We start from the raw sequence: 22252 nt of genomic DNA, 5'->3' as shown, positions 1-22252 counted from the left end.
GTGGGGTCCTCCACGGGCTGCAGGTGGATATCTGCTCCACCGTGGACCTCCATGGGCTGCACCACGGGCTGCAGGGGAATCTCTGCTCTGGTGCCTGGAGCACCTCCCCCCCCTCCTTCTTCACTGACCATGGTGTCTGCAGAGTTGTTTCTCGCACACATTCTCATTCCTCTCTTCCGATTGCTGCAGTTGCACACTTTTTCCCCCCTCTTCTTAAAGACGTTATCACAGAGGCACTACCACCGTCGCTGATGGGCTCGGCCTTGGCCAGCAGCAGGTCCATCTTGGAGCCGGCTGGCATTGGCTCTATCAGACATGGGGGAAGTTTCTAGCAGCTTCTCACAGAAGCCACCCCTGTAGCCCCTCCTCTACCAAAACCTTGCCACACAAACCCAGTGCAGAAGGGAACCTGAGTGGAGTGGGAGAAACACAAGCGGACACATGAATCTCTAGCCCCACAGTCAGAGAAGCTGTAGGGAAGGAGGGAGCATAGATTTTTGGTTCCTCACCTCAGTGTATTTTGAAATACAGTATCATAAATTAATTTCAAAGTAATTGCAATTATTCTGTTGACTTTATCTGTGATCTCTCTTATGGCACTATATTAATAATTCTGCCATATTCTAGTAAAAAGAACATTATTTTTAAAAAAACCCAACCTATACATTAAGTGTCTTTGTTTTGCCTTTGTTTTGTGCTTTTAGTGTGCCAGCGTTTTTCACATTTTTCTCTGTTGTCTCTAGCAATCATGAGACACTTCCTTTTTCAAATGATGTGTTTATGTAATCAGTTACAATAAGGAAATGCCTAAAGGAAAAGAGTAAACATGAGATTTATAACATGATACAATCATAAGAAATTGCAATAGGTATGTGTATATATTTATATACCCCTTTTTGACAAATCCTTATCAATATACATATATCTGTACATACCTATGCAGATATATATAATATAATTGTAGGGATTTGTCAAAAAATGACAGTTTCTACATTTGTTTACAAGATTTTTATTGTATTGTTTGCATTGTATTCATATATTTTTTGTCAAATAGGGAGACGTATTTTTATGGATGTGCAGTTGATATCGAGTGTCCATGATGAGCTTTGGAACTTTTCAGTCTCGATGTTGTGAGTGTAGACCTTCCTTAAGGGAGTAGAATGGTTTTGGTATGTGGCATAATCCCTAGACTTATATGAATACTTACACAAAAATCATCCAGGGCAACCTCTCTTTTCCCCTTTGCTATTGAAAAAAGAATTTCACCAAGACATTTCAAGTAAATACCTCCCTGAAGGAAAAGGAAGATACTGCTGTCTAAAGAGCTACCTTTCAGGAAACTTACTGGAATATGACTGGAGGGATAATGGTTGAGTAGAATTTGCAATTCCAGCATCAAATAAATGAGAAAGGAAAATATTTAATAATTAAAGACTTCCTCCTTTAGAGAATATGTTTCTCTCAATCTCCCCCCTACCAGCATGTTCATAGGATTCAGTCTAAGGCTGTTCATTAGAGTCCACAAGATGATTTTACCTTTCGAAATAGTTTGCAAAAGAGAAAGCTTCTAACAGCTTGAGTTCACAGCCCCTACTATGCTAAAAAGCATTTATTTCAGTAAAAGTGCATTTGAGATGACTTGCATAAGGTCTACTCTCAAGAGTTTTAGATAGCTATTACCAAAGCTGTAGAGCTTTACTGATCTGTAGATGTTAATATTAACAGGTGGAGAGGCATTGGGGAAACATAGTAAAGATTTTTAAAAACGTTTCCAAAAGCCAGTTAAATGTGAACTCTGAGATTTTGGGTATAGGACTTAAATTTGGCTTATTTTTCATTGCAGTTCTGAAATGTCTACTGCAGTGTTTCTTGGTTTTTGGAAAGGGGATTGTAAATGTTTTTATGCTTAGGTGCTAAATATAAGAGGTAAAGCACATATTCTTAATTCATAATTATATTTATTACAGTTCTTGACATGCAGTTTTGCTAGAAAACAAAATCATAAAAGTTTGTCTGTGGAGTACCCAGAACGTTGAAGAGGATCATGCAATAAAATTAAGTTACCATTACTATTTATGTTTAAACAAAGTCCGATTCTGTTCAACTCTCTCTCTTTCCTACTTCTCTGGTAGTGCTAACAGAGAAGTAAATTCATTTTGAGACCAAATACCTGTAGTTTCTCTGACTTGGTTGAATTTTTGTTTGTTCGTGTCTGGTCTGGATTTACTTTTTATTTATGCGATTCCATCAACGTACATGTGTTGCGTTAAAAGACTATCTGGGTATGGGGAAAGGAGTCTGGGTAGCAGCAGAGTTATATAAAAGTGTGTCCTAGGAATCACTGCTTGATAACTGCTTTTCTGAATAGCAGTTCCAATTTCTATCATAATCCTCAGTTTGCCTCACTTCATACATGGGACAATAGCGTAACATCTTTGGGGAGATTACAGTCCTCTCAAGTCCCTTCTGGTTTTGACTTTGGACACCTAAAATCGATTTAACATCTTCAGCAGCAAGCCAGTCATCCAGCTTTCCTGGGTTACCTAGTTCTGTAGGTTCTTAAATTACTGAGATATATTTGTATTTAGCCCAAGAGTTTCACAGGCACTTCATTTCACTCATCCACGCATGTTCAGAAATATCCATTCTGGAAAGATAAGCACCACTCTCCCACCTAAAACGTGTACTGTCAGCTTCGTTTCAATGAGCAGACACTTGAATGCTACATCAGTTACCAGAGAAGCCTTAAAACTTGCTATAGCCAATGCTTCAGCTAACTGTTAACGGCTGTGTAGGAAGCTGAAGTCTATCAGACCATTTTGCTCCATCTTCAGATGATGTCTAGTTGCACAAGATCACAAATCACTACTTTGCCTGTAGTCAGAGTGAAGGTGGAAGCAGGTAGCTTAAGCAGATTGGATCACATCCTCTGATATGCTGAGATCCCTCCAACTTTCCACTGGCTGCTTAGAAATTTCAGAGGCTCCGTAAGCCCCAGGCATGTAAAATTCCAATGGGGTTTGTAAATGTAAATTGGTCAAACTGGAGTCCTTGTTGCTTTTGCATATACAAATGCACTGGAAAATTGTGATTAAATGTGACTTATAAACCTTAGCTCATACCATATGGACTATCCTTTTATTTCATGGCACTGTTCACTGTAAAGTTGTGACAGGTTAAGTAAGCAGAGTGCCTATTAATACTCTGGTGCTTAATGCTAACTGCTTTTAAATGAAACCAATCAATCTTTTTCTTATTTTGTTTTTTTTTTAGATTTAAACACAATTTGTGTTAGTAAACACACATGACAATTGTCAAATTGTAAGAGGAGTTTTGTTTTGGCTTTATATTTAGTGCAGGGAAAGTCTCACTTTTTCAGTCTGTATTGGAATGAGCGGCCCACACTTCAGCATAATGAAGGGAACTGACTCTCTTTATAGATACCCGAACATGTACCAATGCCTAAAATAAGCCTACACAGAAAGAACTGTGGGTAAAAAAAAGATTTTTAAATTTCCCTAAGGCTGTGAGAATTCTCAGACACATCTTGACAAAAGATTTAGACACTTCAACTTTCAGGGAGAAAGAGTATATGAAATTGTAGAGGTGGGTTATTAAAGCGTTTTGGTGGTTTTAAGGATTTTACAGATGCCAATACAAAATTAAATAAATCCATGAGAGAGACCTTACTCAGGTAAATGTAGATCATTTTCTCAAAGGGATTTATAGATGGCTCCCGTCAGTTAGAACTTCAAGACTGTTAGCAGATTGTGCTCTGAATCTTTTCATTTCCTCCGTCAGTATAAATCAAGACTTATTTCAGTTGAGGCAATGAAGCTACGCCTTCGTAAGATGGATGAAAGGTATTAGAAGTGGGTTCTGTGACCTTCCTGTCAATGGAAGGAGCTAAAATAAGGAAATGACAATTGTAGAAGAACTGCTCTATTTATCATCAGAGGTGACTTTGCAGTTTTAGGTGTGTTTAAGCTTCTGTGTTTACTTTTGGAAGTAGAACCTACATAATAAAAGTCTTTCTGATCTATTTAATTGTATTCTTTTTAAATGTGAAAAGCATTGAGCATCTATTTTGCTAATCACATGTAACTTTTTTTAAAATTTATTATTATGCCAGTTTTGCAGTTTGTCTTAGAATCATAGAATCATAGAATCATTGAGGTTGGAAAAGACCTCTAAGATCATCGAGTCTAACCATCGACCCAACACCACCACCCACTAAACCATGTCCCTAAGTGCCTCATCTACTCGTCTTTTAAATACCTCCAGGGATGGGGCCTCAACCACTTCCCTGGGCAGCCTGTTCCAGTGTTTAACCACTCTTTCAGTAAAGAAATTTTTCCTTACATCCAATCTAAACCTCCCCTGGCGCAACTTGAGGCCATTTCCTCTCTTTGACTTCTTTGCAATAACTTTGTCTGGAGTCCCACTTCTTAGCCACTAGCCACATGCAGTTTTTCTTTCAACTACCCTGTATAACCATTGTTCTTATCATACCATTTCAGTTTGTTCCACAAGCCCTAATTCTTCTCCAGTGAAGAGATTTGTGTCTTAATCTAAAAATATGACTTTCAAAATGTTTTATAGTGTATAAAAGCACTGATGAAGAGTAGAGATAGTAGATCAAGTAGGGCATAAAGACTGAGCTATCTCACTTTATTTGAATGAGCATCATCCAAGACATTCACATTTAGGCACAAATTGGTGCATCTCAGTAGCCTTCAGTGGAGCTGGGTCAGTTTGTGTGGTGGAAAATCTGAACCTGGGTAAATAGTCCTTTGTCCCTCTAACCAGTTTGTTGAGTGTCTGGGCAAGTACCATGTGTATTTGAATAAAAATTTTCAAACCACTTTGCTAGTTCAAGCCACTTGTCTGGTAACCTGTCTCCAACAATGACCAGTAGCAAATGCCTAGGCAAGTGCATTAAAATAGGACAAATATGCAATGAGAATTTCCCAGTATAATCCTCCCAGTTTCATCAGTGGACTTAGTGAGCCAAACGTGGTGTCACTGTGTCTAAGAGGTGTTTGTGGATTTCTTCTTCACAGATTTTTCAAATCTTTTCCAAACCTGTGTAAGCTTCTGGTATTCACAGCTTCCAGTTTCTGCAGTGTCAGTAATACAAGTGTACATAGCAGAGATCTCATGAGACACATTTTGTTTAAAATGAGAACTTTTTCAAAGAGAAAATCATCACATATTTTCAGTGATTGCTCACATCCTTGCTGGCATCCCAAGAGTTCCTGTGCTCTTCCTTGGCCTAAGAACTACAAGTCGAGTCCTGCCCACGTAAATTGAAATTCCCATCAGTTTTAATACCTACACAGCCTTTATCTCTATGACTGTAATACATTGCCATTGTCCACTTACACTAGATGAATGCTTATGACTTTAGAGTCTATCCTCTTTGCTACCAAATTAGATTTTGGGACGGGAGGAAAATGTTGAGTGAGACGTAGGTCCCAGGACCAAACTGTGTTGGCAATCTGAATGCGTAGTTAAGAGTGCCAGCCCCTACTGTACACACAGACCATCAATACCCTGTTTGTAGAAAATCTCACAAACGCAGACATTACCTAAATGTGTCCCAATTCCCATAAATGAGTCGTTCTGATGTCAGAATCTCATAAATGCCGGCTCCGCTGCAGGTGCAGCTCACAAGTTCAGGCCAAGTGGAGGTAAAACCATAAGGAGATTGTCCTTTTGTCCTCTTGAGTCTAGCAAATGATATCTCTTGACACCACTGTGGCAAAAAGGGCAGACATAAAGGGCTGGTAAAATTACAGCAGCCTGGTGTAAATTACAGTGCCAGATTACGTCTGAGCTTGTATCCTGCATAGCAAAGCAGTATGTTGAGTGTAGCATCCCCAAACATACTTTGTGTCTCGGGCACTGTCCTCAATACCCTTTCTACCAAGGCTCAGGAGAGGGATCTCTGGTGGATACTTGGGGCTTGTTGCCTCAGCGTCGCTCACAGGATTTTCCCTGGCAGAATTCAGAGGTTTAAGGTCCCATTTCCACTTCTCTGACTCATTATCCTGGCACAGAGTGCCTAATCAAGAGGGCCTCCCTCAAAGACATTTCTTTCTGTTAATCTTTAAAGCTATTCATTTTTTTACCATTACATACGAATAAATACACATTGAAGATCTGAATGGTTCATTCACAGCAGTAGATCAAAAGCAACTCAACCGAGGCCAGTAAGTGCGAAAGGAATATCAGACTCAAGTCAGGAGGAAGAAAACCTGGTTATTTATACTTTTTAAACAGGAAAAATATCTACAAGATTTTACTACTCCCAGCATTATGCTTGAACCAGAAATCCGTCTCCTCTGTTTGCGTACCATGACTGAACATGAGACAAAGTCAGCCACAAATCACTCGGTCCCGCTATCCCTCATGAGCAGAGGGGGGAGCATTTGCCACCATTATTCCCGACTTCATGGGCCTTGGGCACTGGGGTGAGCACTATTTGGACAGGATATAAAAAGAAACAAGACTCAGCCTCAGAGAGAAAACTTTGGCTTTGAAGGAGGGTAGAAAAAGAGAACAAAAAGCATCTAATGATATCTTGCATGTCTCCTTGACAGGCATAGCAAGATAGCCATAAAACTGGTTAAAATGTGATCCCACAGCTGAGCTGCCTTGTTCTATGAATAAATCAACAATCTATGGAAACATGTTCAACAGCTTCCTGGAAACAGAACAGAACATTAAGGATTTTTTGCTTCATAAAGCAGCTCCTCAACCAGTAAAATTAAAACTTTTCTGGGCACTGGCTGAAGATGTCAGTCAGTGTCACAAGAGTCATGCTGACTGTCAAGCTGATCAAGCTCAAGTATCAGTATCATAGATTTACATATAAAACCACAAATTTTACATCAGTTTTGCCTTCTCTTTTGTGAAGATGTTCTCATTATTACTATATTCATTTAAATTAAATGTAAGGAATTTAAATACACTATTTAAACAGAAGTAACTGCTGTCATATACCATCAGCAAAAGGGATGTCAATTTGTTAACTCAAAATAAAATAAAATAAAATAAATTGAAATAATTTCCTTCCAGCTGCACTCTACACTGTTAGCTGGTCAATACTGACAGTTTACACAGCAACACTTTATAGGATGCATGGTTGTGTTTTGCCAGGGCACTTTACACAAGTAGCTCAAGGGAAGAATTGCTGCGTTCACTTGTCCTCATACACTCACACACGGCTTTTCTCTGACGCCCGTGCTAGCTATGATTCCTCAGTGGCTTCCTTCCCCAGATGAAATTTGCTTTCCTTCCCCAATTTTGCCACATATTTGTAGTGGAAAGAGGCAAGACTAAAACTGCTGACAATCCCTGCAGATGTGAGAAGGCGCATGGCTGTGAGTGTGCTGTGAAGGGGCTGTGGGAGCACAATAGGTGAATAGCGGAGGAAAGAAGGTGTATGAACTCCTAACGTCTCCTGGCATTTATAAAGACTTTCCGTAAGATTTACGGGGTCTATAAGTGTGTAATGCACCAAAAAAGTGAACCTTGCCCCTTTTTTTCTTGTTCATTGAAGCTATCACTTCTTGTCCATCAGACCTCCATGTGGAATTTATAAAGTGGTGGGACGCTCTCACGCCCAAACCCTGCTCAGTTAGCATATGAATGCGCAGCTAATTGTTTGAAGTAACAATTAGGAGGACAATGGATAAAGGAGGAAACTGGAGACAGCAACTAACACCTGTGAATCAGAACTTAAACAGCTTTCTTTTACATAATTAATTAAAGAAGCAGGCACAATGCACATTGACTTGAAAATGTGCTCCAAAGACAATGCTGGTGTATGTAAATCCCTTTTCAGTGCCATTACTTACATGTAAGGTTTGATCTTTTTGTAAAAATCTTAGTCATGAGTGAATGTTGCGAAGTGTTGCAAGGGTTTTTTTTGGCGGGGAGGGGAAGAGAAAAACATTTAAGGGCAATCACAATTTCACGGAGGAGGCAGAAGTCCTGATGAAGTTATTAAAACATATGGACTTGAGATACGTAACAGAAAGTCATTGTAAGACACAGAACGTTTCTAACCTTGCAAAGAGCAATTATGATTTAACATCCTTTAATCAGCACTACATACTTTTCCACGTTAAAGAAAAAGAAACGGATGCTATGAAACTGTTTCATTAAATTGTATTTGTTGCAGAATGTGAGCAGAATTCTGTGGCGCTTTCTCAAGGAAGCAATCCATATGTGTGCTCAACGTGCTCATATGCAATTATTTCTTAAAGAGGTTGTATTGTGCTTCTCTAGAACAGTATTTAATGAAGCTAGTTAACATTATGACTCTCAAAATGACGGTCTCAAAAAACCTATATCTGCAATTTACATATATTAATAAGTATTAGGGGGCATAGTCATCTATTTGCACACATCAGTAGTGTTGCTAGAGTTGTACTGGCATAAAAAGGATAAGGGTGAAGGTTATTCATTAGTCAGAATAAATCAGTGAGTATTTATACAGTTAGATATTTCTCTCTAGAGAAATATGTCATTAAAAATTATCTAATATCTAGCCTTCTCTCTCCATAAAGTTTATGGAGATATCAGCTATAATATTGCTGATGATAGCACACAGTGAAATAACGTTTTAGAATATTTTCTTCACTATCTTTAAATGGTATCACTAGTACAAAGTTAGAGAAAATATATAAAGTCCTGACCACACTGAAGTGAAAGTTTGACTTGCATTGACTTCCAAGTAATCTAGATTGGTTCTTTCTAAAGGACATCACAGAAGATGGTTTCTTCAAGGGGGAGTTGTATTAATTTTAAAAGAGAAAGCATGACTGTGGTGAAAAATGGAAAGAAAGAAAGAATGAAAGAACAGAAAGAAAATAAAAGAATGAAAGAAATAACGAAAGAGAACGAACAAAGAGAGAACGAACGAAAGAACGAATTAAAGAATGAAAGAACGAAAGAACTAAAAGAAAGAAAGAAAGAAAGAAACATAAAAAACTGGGTGGAACATAAAGAAAATAGACATGAACATAAAGAAAGAAAACTGGGTGGAATGAAATTTTGGGAGAATAAAGCATTAGTCTTACCAGTATACATATGTCAAGTCTTAAGCTAAGAGTAAAAAATGGAATAACAAATTACATTCAGATAAACTGAAAAGCACTTCTGTTTGCCTCGTTTGTATCCTTTATATGCTACAATGTTGATGGTATTTATATTTTGTTTAACCAATACTTACCATTCAAGGTCCAAGATAAGGACAAAGTAAATAATTCATCAGTAATTAAAACAGTGATTATCTTGTTGGAGGGGGGGTTGTTATCTACACTTCATGTTCCTGCTAGGCTTCTGGTTTTTATATTGTAAATTCATTGCTATTTTGCAGATTTGGTGTACGGATACTATAGGCAACAGCGGAAATTGATTGAAGAGATTGATTGGTCATATACAGGTAAGCAAAACTGCCTGTTGAAGAACTTACTTTGCTTTGACATTTTTACGTTCATTGTTATAACATCAAGAGCCTGTTATGTCTGTATACCACTTGCAATATGCCTAAACAATTGCTGAAGTAAAAATGTAGGAAATGGAGTCTGAAAAATTGCAGGAACGTTACAACAGGAGAGACTATTTTCATTTCTTACATCTGTTACTTTTGGAAAGAGAAAGTTCTCATCCTGAAAACCTTAACCATGAGATATCACTTACTTGATGAAGGCTGGGCCAATAAATTGTTAGGTGCTCTTTTATCATCTGAATATTACTGTTCTGGCAAGTTTGAAAAGCAGACAGAAAGGCCAGAGCAAGGCACAGCATGTTATGTGGGTAAGAACATATCCATATACTGCATATGAACTTCTGCACTTTGCTTCTGAGCCCCTGAGCATCCTTTCCAGCTCCCACCCTGATTCTCCTAAAAAATCAGTCATTTGGGCTCTCTCATTTGCATAAGTAAGAAAGGTATACCCTTAAATTCTGCACGACCTTTGCCTCATCACAGAAGGACTATGGGAAATTCACAATTTGCCTCCTTGTAAGAGTCAAGCCACTTTCAGTAATATTGAAAAGGTAATTTTGTCCTAAATGATAGGTGTATTTTACCCAGAATGTAAGAAGGGACTTCCTGAGGGTGTGCATAGACTCTTACATTTTTAATGATTCAAGTTCCTGTTTCAAAAAACACCAATTTATGAAAAGAAATAAGGACTGTCAAATTTCAGTGTTTCATATATTTGGTTCAAAATATGTTCCTGCAGTTAAAGAAAGTTACACGATTCTTTTTCTTTCTCTCACTCTCTTTCTCATTTTTGAGACAGTTTTTATCTTCCAGGGTAAAACTTATCTAACAAGTTTTGAGCCTAGAGAGAATTGAAATGGGCTAGTCATAAACCCTTCAAAATGAGATTTATAATGAAAACTCCTACTTACACACATTGTACTGCAAAATCCAAGCATAAGATCAATCAATACAATATTTCATGTTCAAAATCCATTCATTTTTTAGTATTACAGTTAGGGGAATGCAGGGATAAGCCTCCAGGATTACAGGTGCCCAGAGGGCAATTTATGAGTTTACTTTAAAGAATACTGAATGGGGTTTGCATAGGATATCGGAGGATAGAGCTCTTCCCTAGCCTGCACAGAGCACCCACCCACTGTGCAGCTGCTGCAGCAGCGGCAGGTCACGTTTACTGGATATTCTGGATGGCAAAATGGCAAAGACTCTGCAAGCCAGAGGATTCAGACCTGTTGGTTCTCTCCCTTAATGTGTGAGATACCTTCATGTAGTCATTTCACTTCATGTGCCTTGCCCTAGTGACTCTACTGTTGGCAAAGCCTTTCTCCCTATTCGGACCTACGTAGTCAGGTGCATGAGATGGCATAGGGTAGCCGAATGTGAGAGGAGCCCCGCTCAGCGGTGTGCACCCTGACCAGCAGCCTCCTGCCCCTGCAGCACCCTGCCCCAGCAGCACCCTGCCCCTGTTCCTGCCGCCTCACCAGGCCCTCTGCCCTGGGCTCAGCGTGCCCCCGGCACTCACAACGCAGGCAGCTCCAGGCATGGCCGGACATGGATTTTCAAAGCTTTTGGAGGGGGCTGTGTAAGGTACATAATCAGATACTCCGTGTCTAGGGCTGCCAACTGTATTGCGAGCCGTGTGGTATGTTTCAGCATATATGGTATATATTCATTCAGCGTATGTGGTATCAGCAAACTTTCCTGAAATACCAGGTAGTTGGTTCATGTCGTGAAGGGAATGCACGAATTCAGCTTTCACTTAAAAAGCAACAGTCTTCCTGAATGTGAAGAAAAATTACAAAATTTTAACATTGTGCGTTGGAGGCACAGAAGTCTAGAGGCTGAGGCATATTGATTTTGATCTCATTTGTTTATAATAATTTATTTATTTATCTTAATCTCATCATTTTATTCCTGGGGCAAGCCATATCAAGTACTGTATATATAACTACAACACCTAGCTCAGACTTGCGGTTTTGAGGCTTAGACCAACATGCACATTTCTGAATAGGTGACCTGTGCTTTGTCAGTTCATCCGTTCCTCAGACACCAGTTATATTCTTCTGTCTTACAACCCGCTCACTGAAAGACCTGAAAAATTAGCCTCCGTGTGTCAATGAAGTGTTATGAGTGGGCCTTGGGATCCTGCAAGCATGCAGTTTAATCCACCATAACTAAGAAAAATCTAACTGGCTTGGTAAACTAATCTGAGTTTGAGCAGATGTAATTCTCTATATCAAATAAGAAATTTCATATACATTAGCCACAGTGGGTCAATGCACTCCTTTACTGGGATGGTGCTGTGAGATGAAAGTACAATGGAACTAGTGAAATAACTTGAATCTTACCTGCTGAAATCATGCAATTTCTGAACTGTAATTTATGTGACTCATCATCAGATTTTGACTCTCAGGTAAAGGCCTAATGAAGGCATAAATGTTACTGGAAACATTTTGTAGTACTTCTAAGGGCTCTGCTTTAAGCCATAGACAAATCTTACAGTTGCAAGCATGGATTTAGTTTTTTTGTGTCCTGACTTTGCATATATTTGCATAAATAAATACAATGTTAAAGAAGTGGAAAGTACAAGTGCATGTTACAGATGCATCCAATTTTTTCAGGAATAAGTGGTTCTTGAAGCTAGTTCATTAGTAAAATGGCTTTATTTTAACAACCTTTCATTGTATTTTTCATTAAAACAGTGACAGAAATAAAAATTTTAGAGCAACATGATTATTTTCAAATGATGTCATGTACCAAAAGTGAATCCAACCATTTTTGTTGTAGAAAAAACAAGTCTACTGAGAAAGTTCATTTCCTCAAATCAGTTACATACTAATTGATCACCAAAGATCATTTAGACATTATTTAGCTGCACCACTAAGGTTAGGCAATCTCATATCATTTCAAACTAAAGTGAGCAATATGAGCTTCAATTATTTCTCTATCATACAGATGAAAGATTAATTTTTATTGATGTTTTGTTTATCTGCATTGTTTTTGCCAGAAGGAATGATATAATGCTGGGGGTTTTTTTTAACATGGCTGGTTGATAGTAGTCCGTGAAAACTCCAAGTCTGAATGTTCACATGTAGAATTATCAAATGATACCATAAAAAAGATTTTTTTTTTCCTAGTGAAATTTCTTTCTGTTGGGTTTTTACTCTTGGGATTTGGGTTCTTGTTCACAACAAACAAGTTACGTTGTTTAGGGGAAAAAAACAGACCTGAATTCTGCTAAAAGCAAGAAATTCTAAACAGCCTTCCAGGAATTACAAAAGCTGAGGGTTTTTAAAAATTGAATTTGCTATGATGTAAATGAATAGCACAGCCAGTTTAGTGTTCTTTGTCTCATCATTCAGGGATATTAAGTTCAGTTTGTGCTGCCATTCATTATGTGATACACTGATACACAATCGCCTTATAAATACTGGCAACTCTGATCTTGAGCAAAGGGTGATTTTAGTATAAACTCCTGGGTCCCTGGGTATTCAAAGAACAATTTTGTTGTTTGCAAGGAGAATGTGAATCATATTTCCCTTTTCTCTGGGGGGAAGATTCATGAATCACAGAATCACAGAATAGTTTAGGTTTGAAGGCCCTTGGAGATCATCTGGTCCAACCCCCTGCTCCAAGCAAAGCGAACTTCAAAGCTGAAGCAGGTTGTTCAGACCTTGTCCAGCAGAGTTTTGAAAATCTCCAAGAAAGGAGATGATGCAGCCTGGGCAATGTGTTCCACTGTCATTTTGAAGAATTTTTTTCATTTACCCAACTGCAGTTTCTCTTATTGCAACTTGTGACCATTGCCTCTTGCCCTTTCCCTGTGCACTGCTCTGTAGATTGCCTTTACATAGCAGTAGACTTCAGCTGGGTTTCCCCTCTCTTCTCCAGCCTCAGCAAACTCAGGTGCCTCAGCCTGTCCTTGTACGTGAAGTCCTCCAACCCCCTGATCATCTCAGTGGCCCTTAGTTTGTTGATATCCGTCTCGTACTGGGCTGGGGAGGAAGTCAAAACTGGACTCCGCATTCTTGATGTCACCTCAGTTGTGTGCAGTAGAGGGAAATAGTCACTTCCCTTGTCCTGCTGGCTGCACTCTTGCTGATGTAGCCCTGTACTTTCTAGGTCTTCCTGGCTGCAAGGGCACACTGCTGACTCACACACAACTCGTTGTCTATCAGGATGATTAATTATGATCTTTTCAGATAATTTTTAGTATCTGGTGGATCTCAGTAGTAAAACTTGGCAGTATGCTGGTGATGCTCTTCTGGCCCTTGCACCAATACTTTTCACCATAACAATGGCTAAACGTAATGGCTTGTTGGTTTTGCTCCCATGTTGAACATTGAACTAATCTTGTTAAGCTTAAAATTGTTATCATTCTATGTCTGATTCAAGACCTCCTGGAGATGTCCCCCTAGTTTATCATTCCCCATTACTATCACTACGCAGACAAAGCCTTAGTTGTCCGTTGAAAGGCTGTTTTTGCCACCCCAAGTCCTGGAAATTTGCACTGATGGCTTCAAATGTTGATGCCTGTAGTTTGGCTCAGAAATGAAAATGGCCTTATTTTCAGTGGTACTGAGAAAATGTAATTCTCTTTCTTGCCCAAACAAGATCTAATGTTTTAATTTCAAATGTTGTTCTGTCATCTTGGAGTACTGAGGAGATTCTACTGCAAAGTCACTGCTCATAAAGTTTATGGGAAAGTAGGTTGTTGCTTATATCCATAACAGTTTACAGGAGTATTTTGCTTTTCACTCAGCCTAAAAAGTGAGCAAGGTTCTTCTCTATCTCAGCTGTGACTCAGGAAAATGATTTTGACATTGGTAGCTAATTCTGCTTATTTTGTGAAACGTCTCCTGCTTCTATTACCCCACAGTTTGATCCTGGTAAACTGGAAGGTTTCAGGTTCTCCCCTCATCCTCACCCTGTCTCCCTTTTCAGCAGCCATCTGCTGGGAGGATGGACAAGGCCAGGCATACAGGCGTTGCTTTCTGCCCTGCAGCTGCAGTGGGGAAGAAGCTGTGCTGAAGAGTGCTTGTGTGAGCGTGGGCACCCGTGCATGCTCCTTATGAGACAGCTCCAGGAGCAGGGCAAAGGGAGCTAGAGGGTAGAGGCGTAGGGTCTGGGTCCTGTCCATTGCAGGTCAGGGTGGAGTATGGTAGAGGAGCCATTTTGTGAGCCAAATCCTGACAATCAGGCTGTGTGGGAGAGCGGGAGGCACCAGCAGGAGCTTGCTGGAGGTGGGATCCAGGAACTGCTTGCTGAACTGACTGATTTAATAGACAGTTCTACCAGACCAAGCTGAAATGTCTCCAAGAGAGCCCTGGCCAAAAGCTGATGAAACCTCCGGCCTTCACTGGATGGATAAAACCGTGCTCTGGGGAGATGATGCATACCAAATTAAGTTCACATTTTTTCTTGCCAGCTAACTACCACGGCAGTATCAGCATAACTTTGTGAGAAGATCTGGTCTTTTTATCACCTCCTGTGAAATAAATCACTTTGTGTTTTACATTCACCAAGTATACTCATGACTGATGTGCTGTATTTGTTGTGAGTAATAAAGAAAAACCTATACTCTTGGGCCCTGTGGGTTCCTTCTGTAAAGGATGCAGCATAAGAAATCAAAATAACATGCATTCTTTTATTAACTCATATAAAAATAGCTCTGCAGAGGGTCTTTTCTTTTTTAGTAGACCTTATGCTTCAAAGGCTGTCATACCTTTTCTTGCATGATAGCACATTGCATGTATTTACATCCCCCAGATCACACAGTCACTCATGGTTCCAGTGTTTTGTCACTAAATTCACAGGCTCATTAATTAAAAAGCCTATGACATTATTACTTTTTTGGGAAGGCTGATGATTCAGCAACAGAAATTACTGTGTTATGCATCTGCTTACATCAAAGAGACAAGGTGTCCTCAATCAGGAAGCTACATGCTGGCATTGCTGGCCATAGAGAAATCCCTTTTAAGATATCTCAGTGTACTGAATCAACAACACAAAGCATGTAACTCAACACAAATAAGGTATCTATTCAGTATATTTGTGATCAGACTTTTGAATTTATATGAAGTGATATGGTTCAGAAATGTCTGTTTCAAACTTCCTTTCTTTTCAATCAGGAGAGCTGATCTTTGAGCAGTAGAAGACTACTAGCAGCAAAGTGTAATTTATTTAGCTTTGATTCAGTCAATATTTGTAGGATAAACTGAGTGGAAAACTGTTACAAGGGGTTTTTTTGGAGGGGAGGTAAGAGGACCCCATATTCAAGGACCTTTCAAAGTTGGATGCTTGTAGGACAGGTATGAAGAACCACATGTTGGTAGTCATTTGGCTCCTCACTGGTAAAATTACAGCATTTTTCTGTCAACAAAGATTTAAGTGATCTGTTTGCCAGGGTTTCCTGATAAGGAACTCTGATAAGACCTGTTTCTTCCCCCATTTCACTCCTTAAATGCTATAAGCAAAGGAAACAGCTGGGTCATTTTCAGAAACGGCACAGCATCTCATTCTGAGCATCAACTAGATTATTCAAACGCAGGAGGGTTGGTTTCTGAAGTGCAGAAATCAAGGCGTGAGCTATTTGTATAGTGTGGCACTGCTGTTTTGATAAGGTCTGGCCAGGGGTCAGAAAGATGTAGAGACTACCCATTAAGCAAATGCATTTGGAAATTAAAGGCTTTTGTCTTTGGGAATACACCAAAGTAAAATGAAAAAAGCAGATTGTGGATATCTCACAGTAGACTACAGCCTCTGGTTAAGCCTCTTTGCCCTTCAAAACGATCATAAAAGTATCTTCATGTAATTACTACTGAATGATTTGTCATTTACAAGTGCATTCAGTCTGTGCTACAGTGGGAAGGATATGTTCTTGAGGACTACTTGCCTACAAAATGCACAGATTACTTTGAGATTATCATCACCTCCATATCAGTATGATTTATGGATTTGTGAAGTTTAGAGCCCAGCAAATAATTCTCCCATTGCTTATGTTTACAGAAGGCCTTGCTTTACTCACCTGCTACAGCCTATTTGTTTAGGGCTTTCTTACAATCATTTTTACTCAAAGGCTATTCTGCTGTATTTATAACAGCTTTTGGTTTTTTTCCTCATGTATTCAAATCCCATTCATTTCAGTGTGCACAGTTTACTAATGTACTGGAATAAGGGCAATAACTAATTCTGTGCAACGTACTCACAAATTTGAAGCCATTCATGACCTTGCTGTAACTCATTAATTCAATATAAAGCAAACCTTTCTAGATAGTTTTTCCATGGGTCAATAAGGGTTAAAGCAGTCCTCCAAAAGGCATGGTTAGACAAGTCTGCATGACTAGGAGCACAGAGGGAAGGAGGATGAAGGGTAAGAGGAAGGATCCTGAGAAGGAGGGGGCAGGAGGAGCGTGGCCTCCCTCTTTGACAGCAGAAAGCTCTCATGTAGGCTTAGGTGCCCCTGAAGCCACAACCACCGCAAGCTCAGTGAGGGATGTGTGCTTGATACTTTGCAAGTGCACCTGACTTAGTTAAGCAGAGCATAGGAGGGGCAGCACATACTCTTTCAATTTTTAGATTTTGAATGCTAAGTTACTGCAAATTACTGTAAATGAACTTAAACCACGTTTTCATGTTGTGCTTTGGAATTTCATTTTCAAATGTTATAATGTGACATTTTCCCACAAAATAATAATTTTTCCAAAACTTTTCAAATTGAGAAATGAGGGAAACCCATCAGCAGTTTTATTTTAGATGAATCAGCATTTGCTGAAAAAAACCTAAACCACTGAAAAATCCTGACCTTCCTAAAATTAACTTGTAGAAATGGCACTTCCAGTTCCATAGGTCTGCCCCTGTCATGTGTAAAGAATGTCACCTTCTCATTTCAGAGGTAAAAATAAGCTTCTACTTATCTTCAGCCGCATGTTAGAGCCAGCCCAGTTTGTAGCTTAGTGGCTGGACCCTGTACTCTCTTGTGAAGTATTAGCACGGTTGTTGCGCTTCTTTCCACCCGCTCACTGTTACGTAGGCCAGGAGGTTGTGCAGGTGTCAGCAATAGCTAGTTCGGTCTGCAGGCTTGCTGTGAGTGGTAGTAATTCACGACAAAGAGGGTAAATTAGCAAGGGGCAGAAATCATTTTTATTTGTACACATAATACTTTCTGTCAAGAGTTTCTGAGGGATGATATGTGGTGTTTATTTATATACAGTTGGCTTATATGCAGTATCATGACTGGCACGTTAGCACAGTTCTAAGAAACCTGAATCATACAGGAGAGTTACGCAGTTTATTATTTACAAGGGGGAGATCCATTCCAGGAAGTTTTCCCAAAGAAATCTGTGCCCCATTTCTCTACCAGGGTAGCAAGCTTTCTCCACCACCCTGAAGAAATAGTAGGCATGTCAAAAAGCTGCTTACATCCCAAAGAAAGTGTATGATTCCAAATTAAGGCTCTGTGCCCCTGTACTTGAATTTCACAGCCTTTCTTCCCTTTGCCTTTTTCTACAATTGCGGTGCTTTTGAAACCACTCTTCCACATTTAAAGTCATCCCTTCTTGTGGAGAAAGTCCTGCTGAAAGCTGTCAAAGTCTGTAACTGTTAATTTGCAGCAGTCCACGGGAAAGTGGCTGTGGCACTGTGTGTCCACTGGATGTATCAGGTGAACTGTTCCCTCCATTAGTTGGTTGCCAGAATTGCAGAAGTTCAGTTCTGAGCATCTCTTTCAGCTGTGAAAGGTGCACAAAGTCTTTTTTGTGAAAAGCCAGGTCAGAGCATCTAGCTGCATACATATTTAGCTAGTTCTTGCTATGCTTCAACAGTTGTGCTTGCAAAAAACTCCGTATTTGTCCTGTGGCGGCCTCTTTCTGCTCTCTTCCAAGAGCTTTCTTTATGAGAAATTAAACTATAGCTTGCTCTGATATTGCCTGGCATGGATCCTATTTTAGGAGCCACAGAAACAACTGACTGTCTTCTTCCATCCTTTGTCATAGATGCTGCATTTAAGAGCTAAGCTGTTTTCCCTCTGAATGTGGTGTTTCTCTGTCAGTGCCTTCTCTGTCAGTGAGCTTTATCTGATGAAAACTGTGTTAACCAGAGACATTTTTAAAAGGCAGTTAAGAAAATGAAGATATTAAAAATGGAAAAGCAAAGAGAGGGACAATGTGTTGAATGCTGGAAAAGAGAAAGATGAATCATTTACATGTGAGGACTTTGAAATTTGTTTTCAAACTTCTGGTATTTCCCTAGCTGTGTAAGGAGTCAATTTAGGGCTTGGGTGCATGGTTGTAGACTGACAACAATTATTTTTACTGAGTTAATGGCAAAACCAAGCACACAACAACAAAAAGCCCACCTTGCATTACCCTGCCTGAGTAACTGAAAGGGAAAAAGTGAAAAAACCACTGTTGCTGGAGTATTTAGGAATACTGGGTCAAGGGTTCATAAATTCTTTTCTCCTATTTCAGAATAGAGTGGATTTTCTGCCTGCTTGTACGTGTTCTGACCACTTTGCATATACGTAGTACAGTATGATTGATCTCTTTTTTTTTAAGCTATATTTTTTCTGTAAGTTTTCAGGAAAGCAAATATTTATGGCTGGAGTGCTAGTCAGTGAAAAATTACAAGCAAGGAGATTTTTTTTTATTATTATTCAAACACATCCTCATGAAAGCTTGCTTTACAGTAGGGCTGTGGTATGTGGTATGAACAGAGAGCTCTACATAGGAGCACTAGCACATTACCTCTTTAATCTGTATTTTACCTGCTTTCAGAGTATCCAGAACAGATCGAAGGAGACCAGCACAAACAGGCAATAGACAGTATGTAACATGTTTTCTTGGGGAGGGGGCACATACTTTAAATAATGCAACCATTCATTTTCTTCAGCTGTAAGTACCTGCTTCAAACAGATTCAGTATGTTATTGTAACTAATCTTTACCAACACATTTAACCACCAAGAAGAGATCTGTACACCTGCCAGTCCTAATGTGACCATACCATGTGTATCTGATCAAAATGAGAACAATACTCCTTCTCCTCTGCATAAAAAGAATAGATGATAATCTGTTGCAGTGGCTTGATCACACATCTGAATTTCCCTTTGAAATCGTTTGTTTTGTCTAGAGAAGCTGTGGAGCATGTGCTAAAAAGAGCTTTTCTGGATGACTTCCTGGGTCTTCTCACTCCATCCCTTTCTCTAGAGCAATCTTCCTACCCTTTCTGTTTGACATTTTTTGTCATATTGGCTTATTTCCTCTCTTACGGTGCAGCCACGACTTGTTTCTCTTTTGCATTATAAAATTCTTCTTTTTCCTACTATCAAATGATTGTATAGTGTTTTGTTGCCTGCTTCTCCCTGACATTCATTAATGGCTGTACAAAGTAACTTGTCAGTTTGCCACTTTATCTCCTGTGTTTCCAGGAGAAACTTTCCCCTCCCAAGTAACTAATGGAGAAAGAGCCAGCTGAGTGTTGCCTTGACTATCTTGCAGTCTCTCCCAGCTGCCTTTTCCTAAATGTCAGGGACACTCTCCAGCGTGGTTACCATGGTGCGTTCAGCTGGCATGCCTGCAAGGGTTCACAAAAGCCAGCACGCCCACTGCACGTTTTACAGGAACGTACGATGAGGGAATGCACTTACCTGTTGTATCACAGTTAAATGGAACATAACGAAAGGTGCTTTTTGGTGCATATTCTGTATAAGATTGGCCCCAATTTGGTACCATAAAAACCATCAATCAATTAAGAATATTCTCTTTGTCCCTCCATTTGTGAGAGTGTTGGTGTCCTATAGATGTGTACCATAAAAACCATCAATCAATTAAGAATATTCTCTTTGTCCCTCCATTTGTGAGAGTGTTGGTGTCTCTATAGATGTGTTACATATAATGTAGTTACATTATATGTAATGTTACATATATAAACCTGCTGGTGAGCTTGCCAACTCAGCAGGACAGTGCATAAATGTAAACGCTGATGAAGAACAGTGAGATTTACACTGTGCTGTATTCGTTAACTACCTTCTATAAAAAGATTGGAAGGTATTTTCTATTTCCTCATAATTTATTATTCACTCTGAAACATGGTTATTAGCAAAAAAGCTTTTCTTTGATACGGTTTCCTGGTGTGAAACTCAATACAAATAAAGTACATCCTGCATCCAGCCATCGGAAAACATTATTTTTCAAACCTCAGGTTTATAGCTAGCAGCCTGTAGATAGATTTGTAGCTGAAATAGCAAAATCCTTTTTAAAATGCCGACACAGTTAAAAACTCACTTTGAAAGCCCATGCTACTGAGTCATATTGTTGTCTCTAAAATTTATCATTCACTTCATAAACAGATTTCAAACTTAAACATGAATAAATGCCTTTGTTCCAAATAATAAGCTACCAGTAAGTTCTGTTCCAGTCACTTGTTTCAGGTTAAGTTGGTCATATTCTCTTCAACAAATGGTTAGGTAGACTGGAAACACGTTGCATCAGATTCAGTGATCATATAGAGAAGAGCTCTGAACTACAGTGTGCTTTGGTCTGTCTCCTTGAGAAATGTTTCATAGAAACAAAATATTCCTCTCCCAGTTGCTCAGCTGTAGCCCCTGTGAATGAAATCAGTAGGATTTTCTGGTGTGATTAAGTTCCTTTCATTGAACTGTTCAGGTTTTTTTTATTGGGACCAGATATGGACTCCCCAACTCTAACACCCTGCTGTTACAGGAAATCATGCCATCTAACTCTTGCATAAAATTAATCAAACACTGTTTTAAAAGTAGTTGTGATATTGTGCTTCATAGTTCCACTGAAACACTATCTCAAAAACTCACTCTTGACTTTTAAACCTTATCTGGATTTCCAAGCTAGCTGTATTAGCAGACCATTGAGGTCATCTGGTTCTTCTGATAGAATTGGTTGGTTGGAGAGTTCTTTTCTATTGCCAATATTTTCCTGCACTGATATCCCTCTCCTGTTTGTTTTTTTTAAATTAAACCAAGATAGTCTAGTCTCTTGTTCCCTTTTGATCATCGCTAGTTTTTTCTGCTCACCCATAGTTCAGCTAAAATTCTTTTGTCTTCAACGTGGGTGACCAGCATCTCATGCACTTACCCCAGACGAACTGTCCCCAGGACTTTGTGCAGAGAAATTAATACTATCCTATCTTTACTAGGAGTTGCTTGGTTAGAGCTTCAGAACACACTTGCCTTTCCATCATACTGTCTGTTTACAGTCCTCTGAGATTGTCAGACATGGTCTGATTCTCCTCCTCCCCCATGTTTTTCCTATGGTGAGATTCTCATTAGTAACAAAAACTCCCCCTAGTAGTCTCTAAATGTATGATTTTACAAATTCCATTGTTGAATTTCACGCCATTTTTACTACTTCAGTTCTCAAGGTCAGCTGTTTTTCCCATATGCTATACTGGACCTTGTTGTGATGGCATGTTTTCACACATCATGTCATCAGTAGGTGTAATTAGCAGAACTGAGAAACTCCAGAGTTTCCTGCACACACACAGCCTAGTACCTACCATTTACTGCTGCTTACTATTTTTCTCCCTCTCTCGTATTTACTAAACAAGTGAAAGTACTGATTTGTTAGATATTGTGGTAACAGTTTTAGGAATTTACTGATCTATTCAGCACAATTACACAATTTACAGTTTTTCAAAGACTTTTGTCCCCCTTCCCTTCCCTTCCCTTCCCTTCCCTTCCCTTCCCTTCCCTTCCCTTC

General features: G+C 39.3%; 1 protein-coding gene across 1 annotated transcript in view; it reads left to right on the top strand.

Annotated features, from left to right (window-relative positions):
* The window catches only part of PTPRZ1 (protein tyrosine phosphatase, receptor type Z1), a 148739-nt gene that overhangs the window by 31535 nt on the left and 94952 nt on the right, over window positions 1-22252 (top strand). Inside the window, exon 2 of the mRNA XM_009286803.1 lies at window positions 9392-9457. Within this exon, the coding sequence (XP_009285078.1) occupies window positions 9392-9457 (66 nt within the window). The remainder of the gene's footprint in view (window positions 1-9391; window positions 9458-22252) is intronic.

Source organism: Aptenodytes forsteri, unplaced genomic scaffold (genome assembly GCF_000699145.1).
Source record: "Aptenodytes forsteri isolate BGI_AS27 unplaced genomic scaffold, ASM69914v1 Scaffold166, whole genome shotgun sequence".
NCBI classification, from domain to species: domain Eukaryota; kingdom Metazoa; phylum Chordata; class Aves; order Sphenisciformes; family Spheniscidae; genus Aptenodytes; species Aptenodytes forsteri.
Note: the sequence above shows the minus strand (reverse complement) of the source record. Positions and strands in the feature narration are given on the sequence as shown.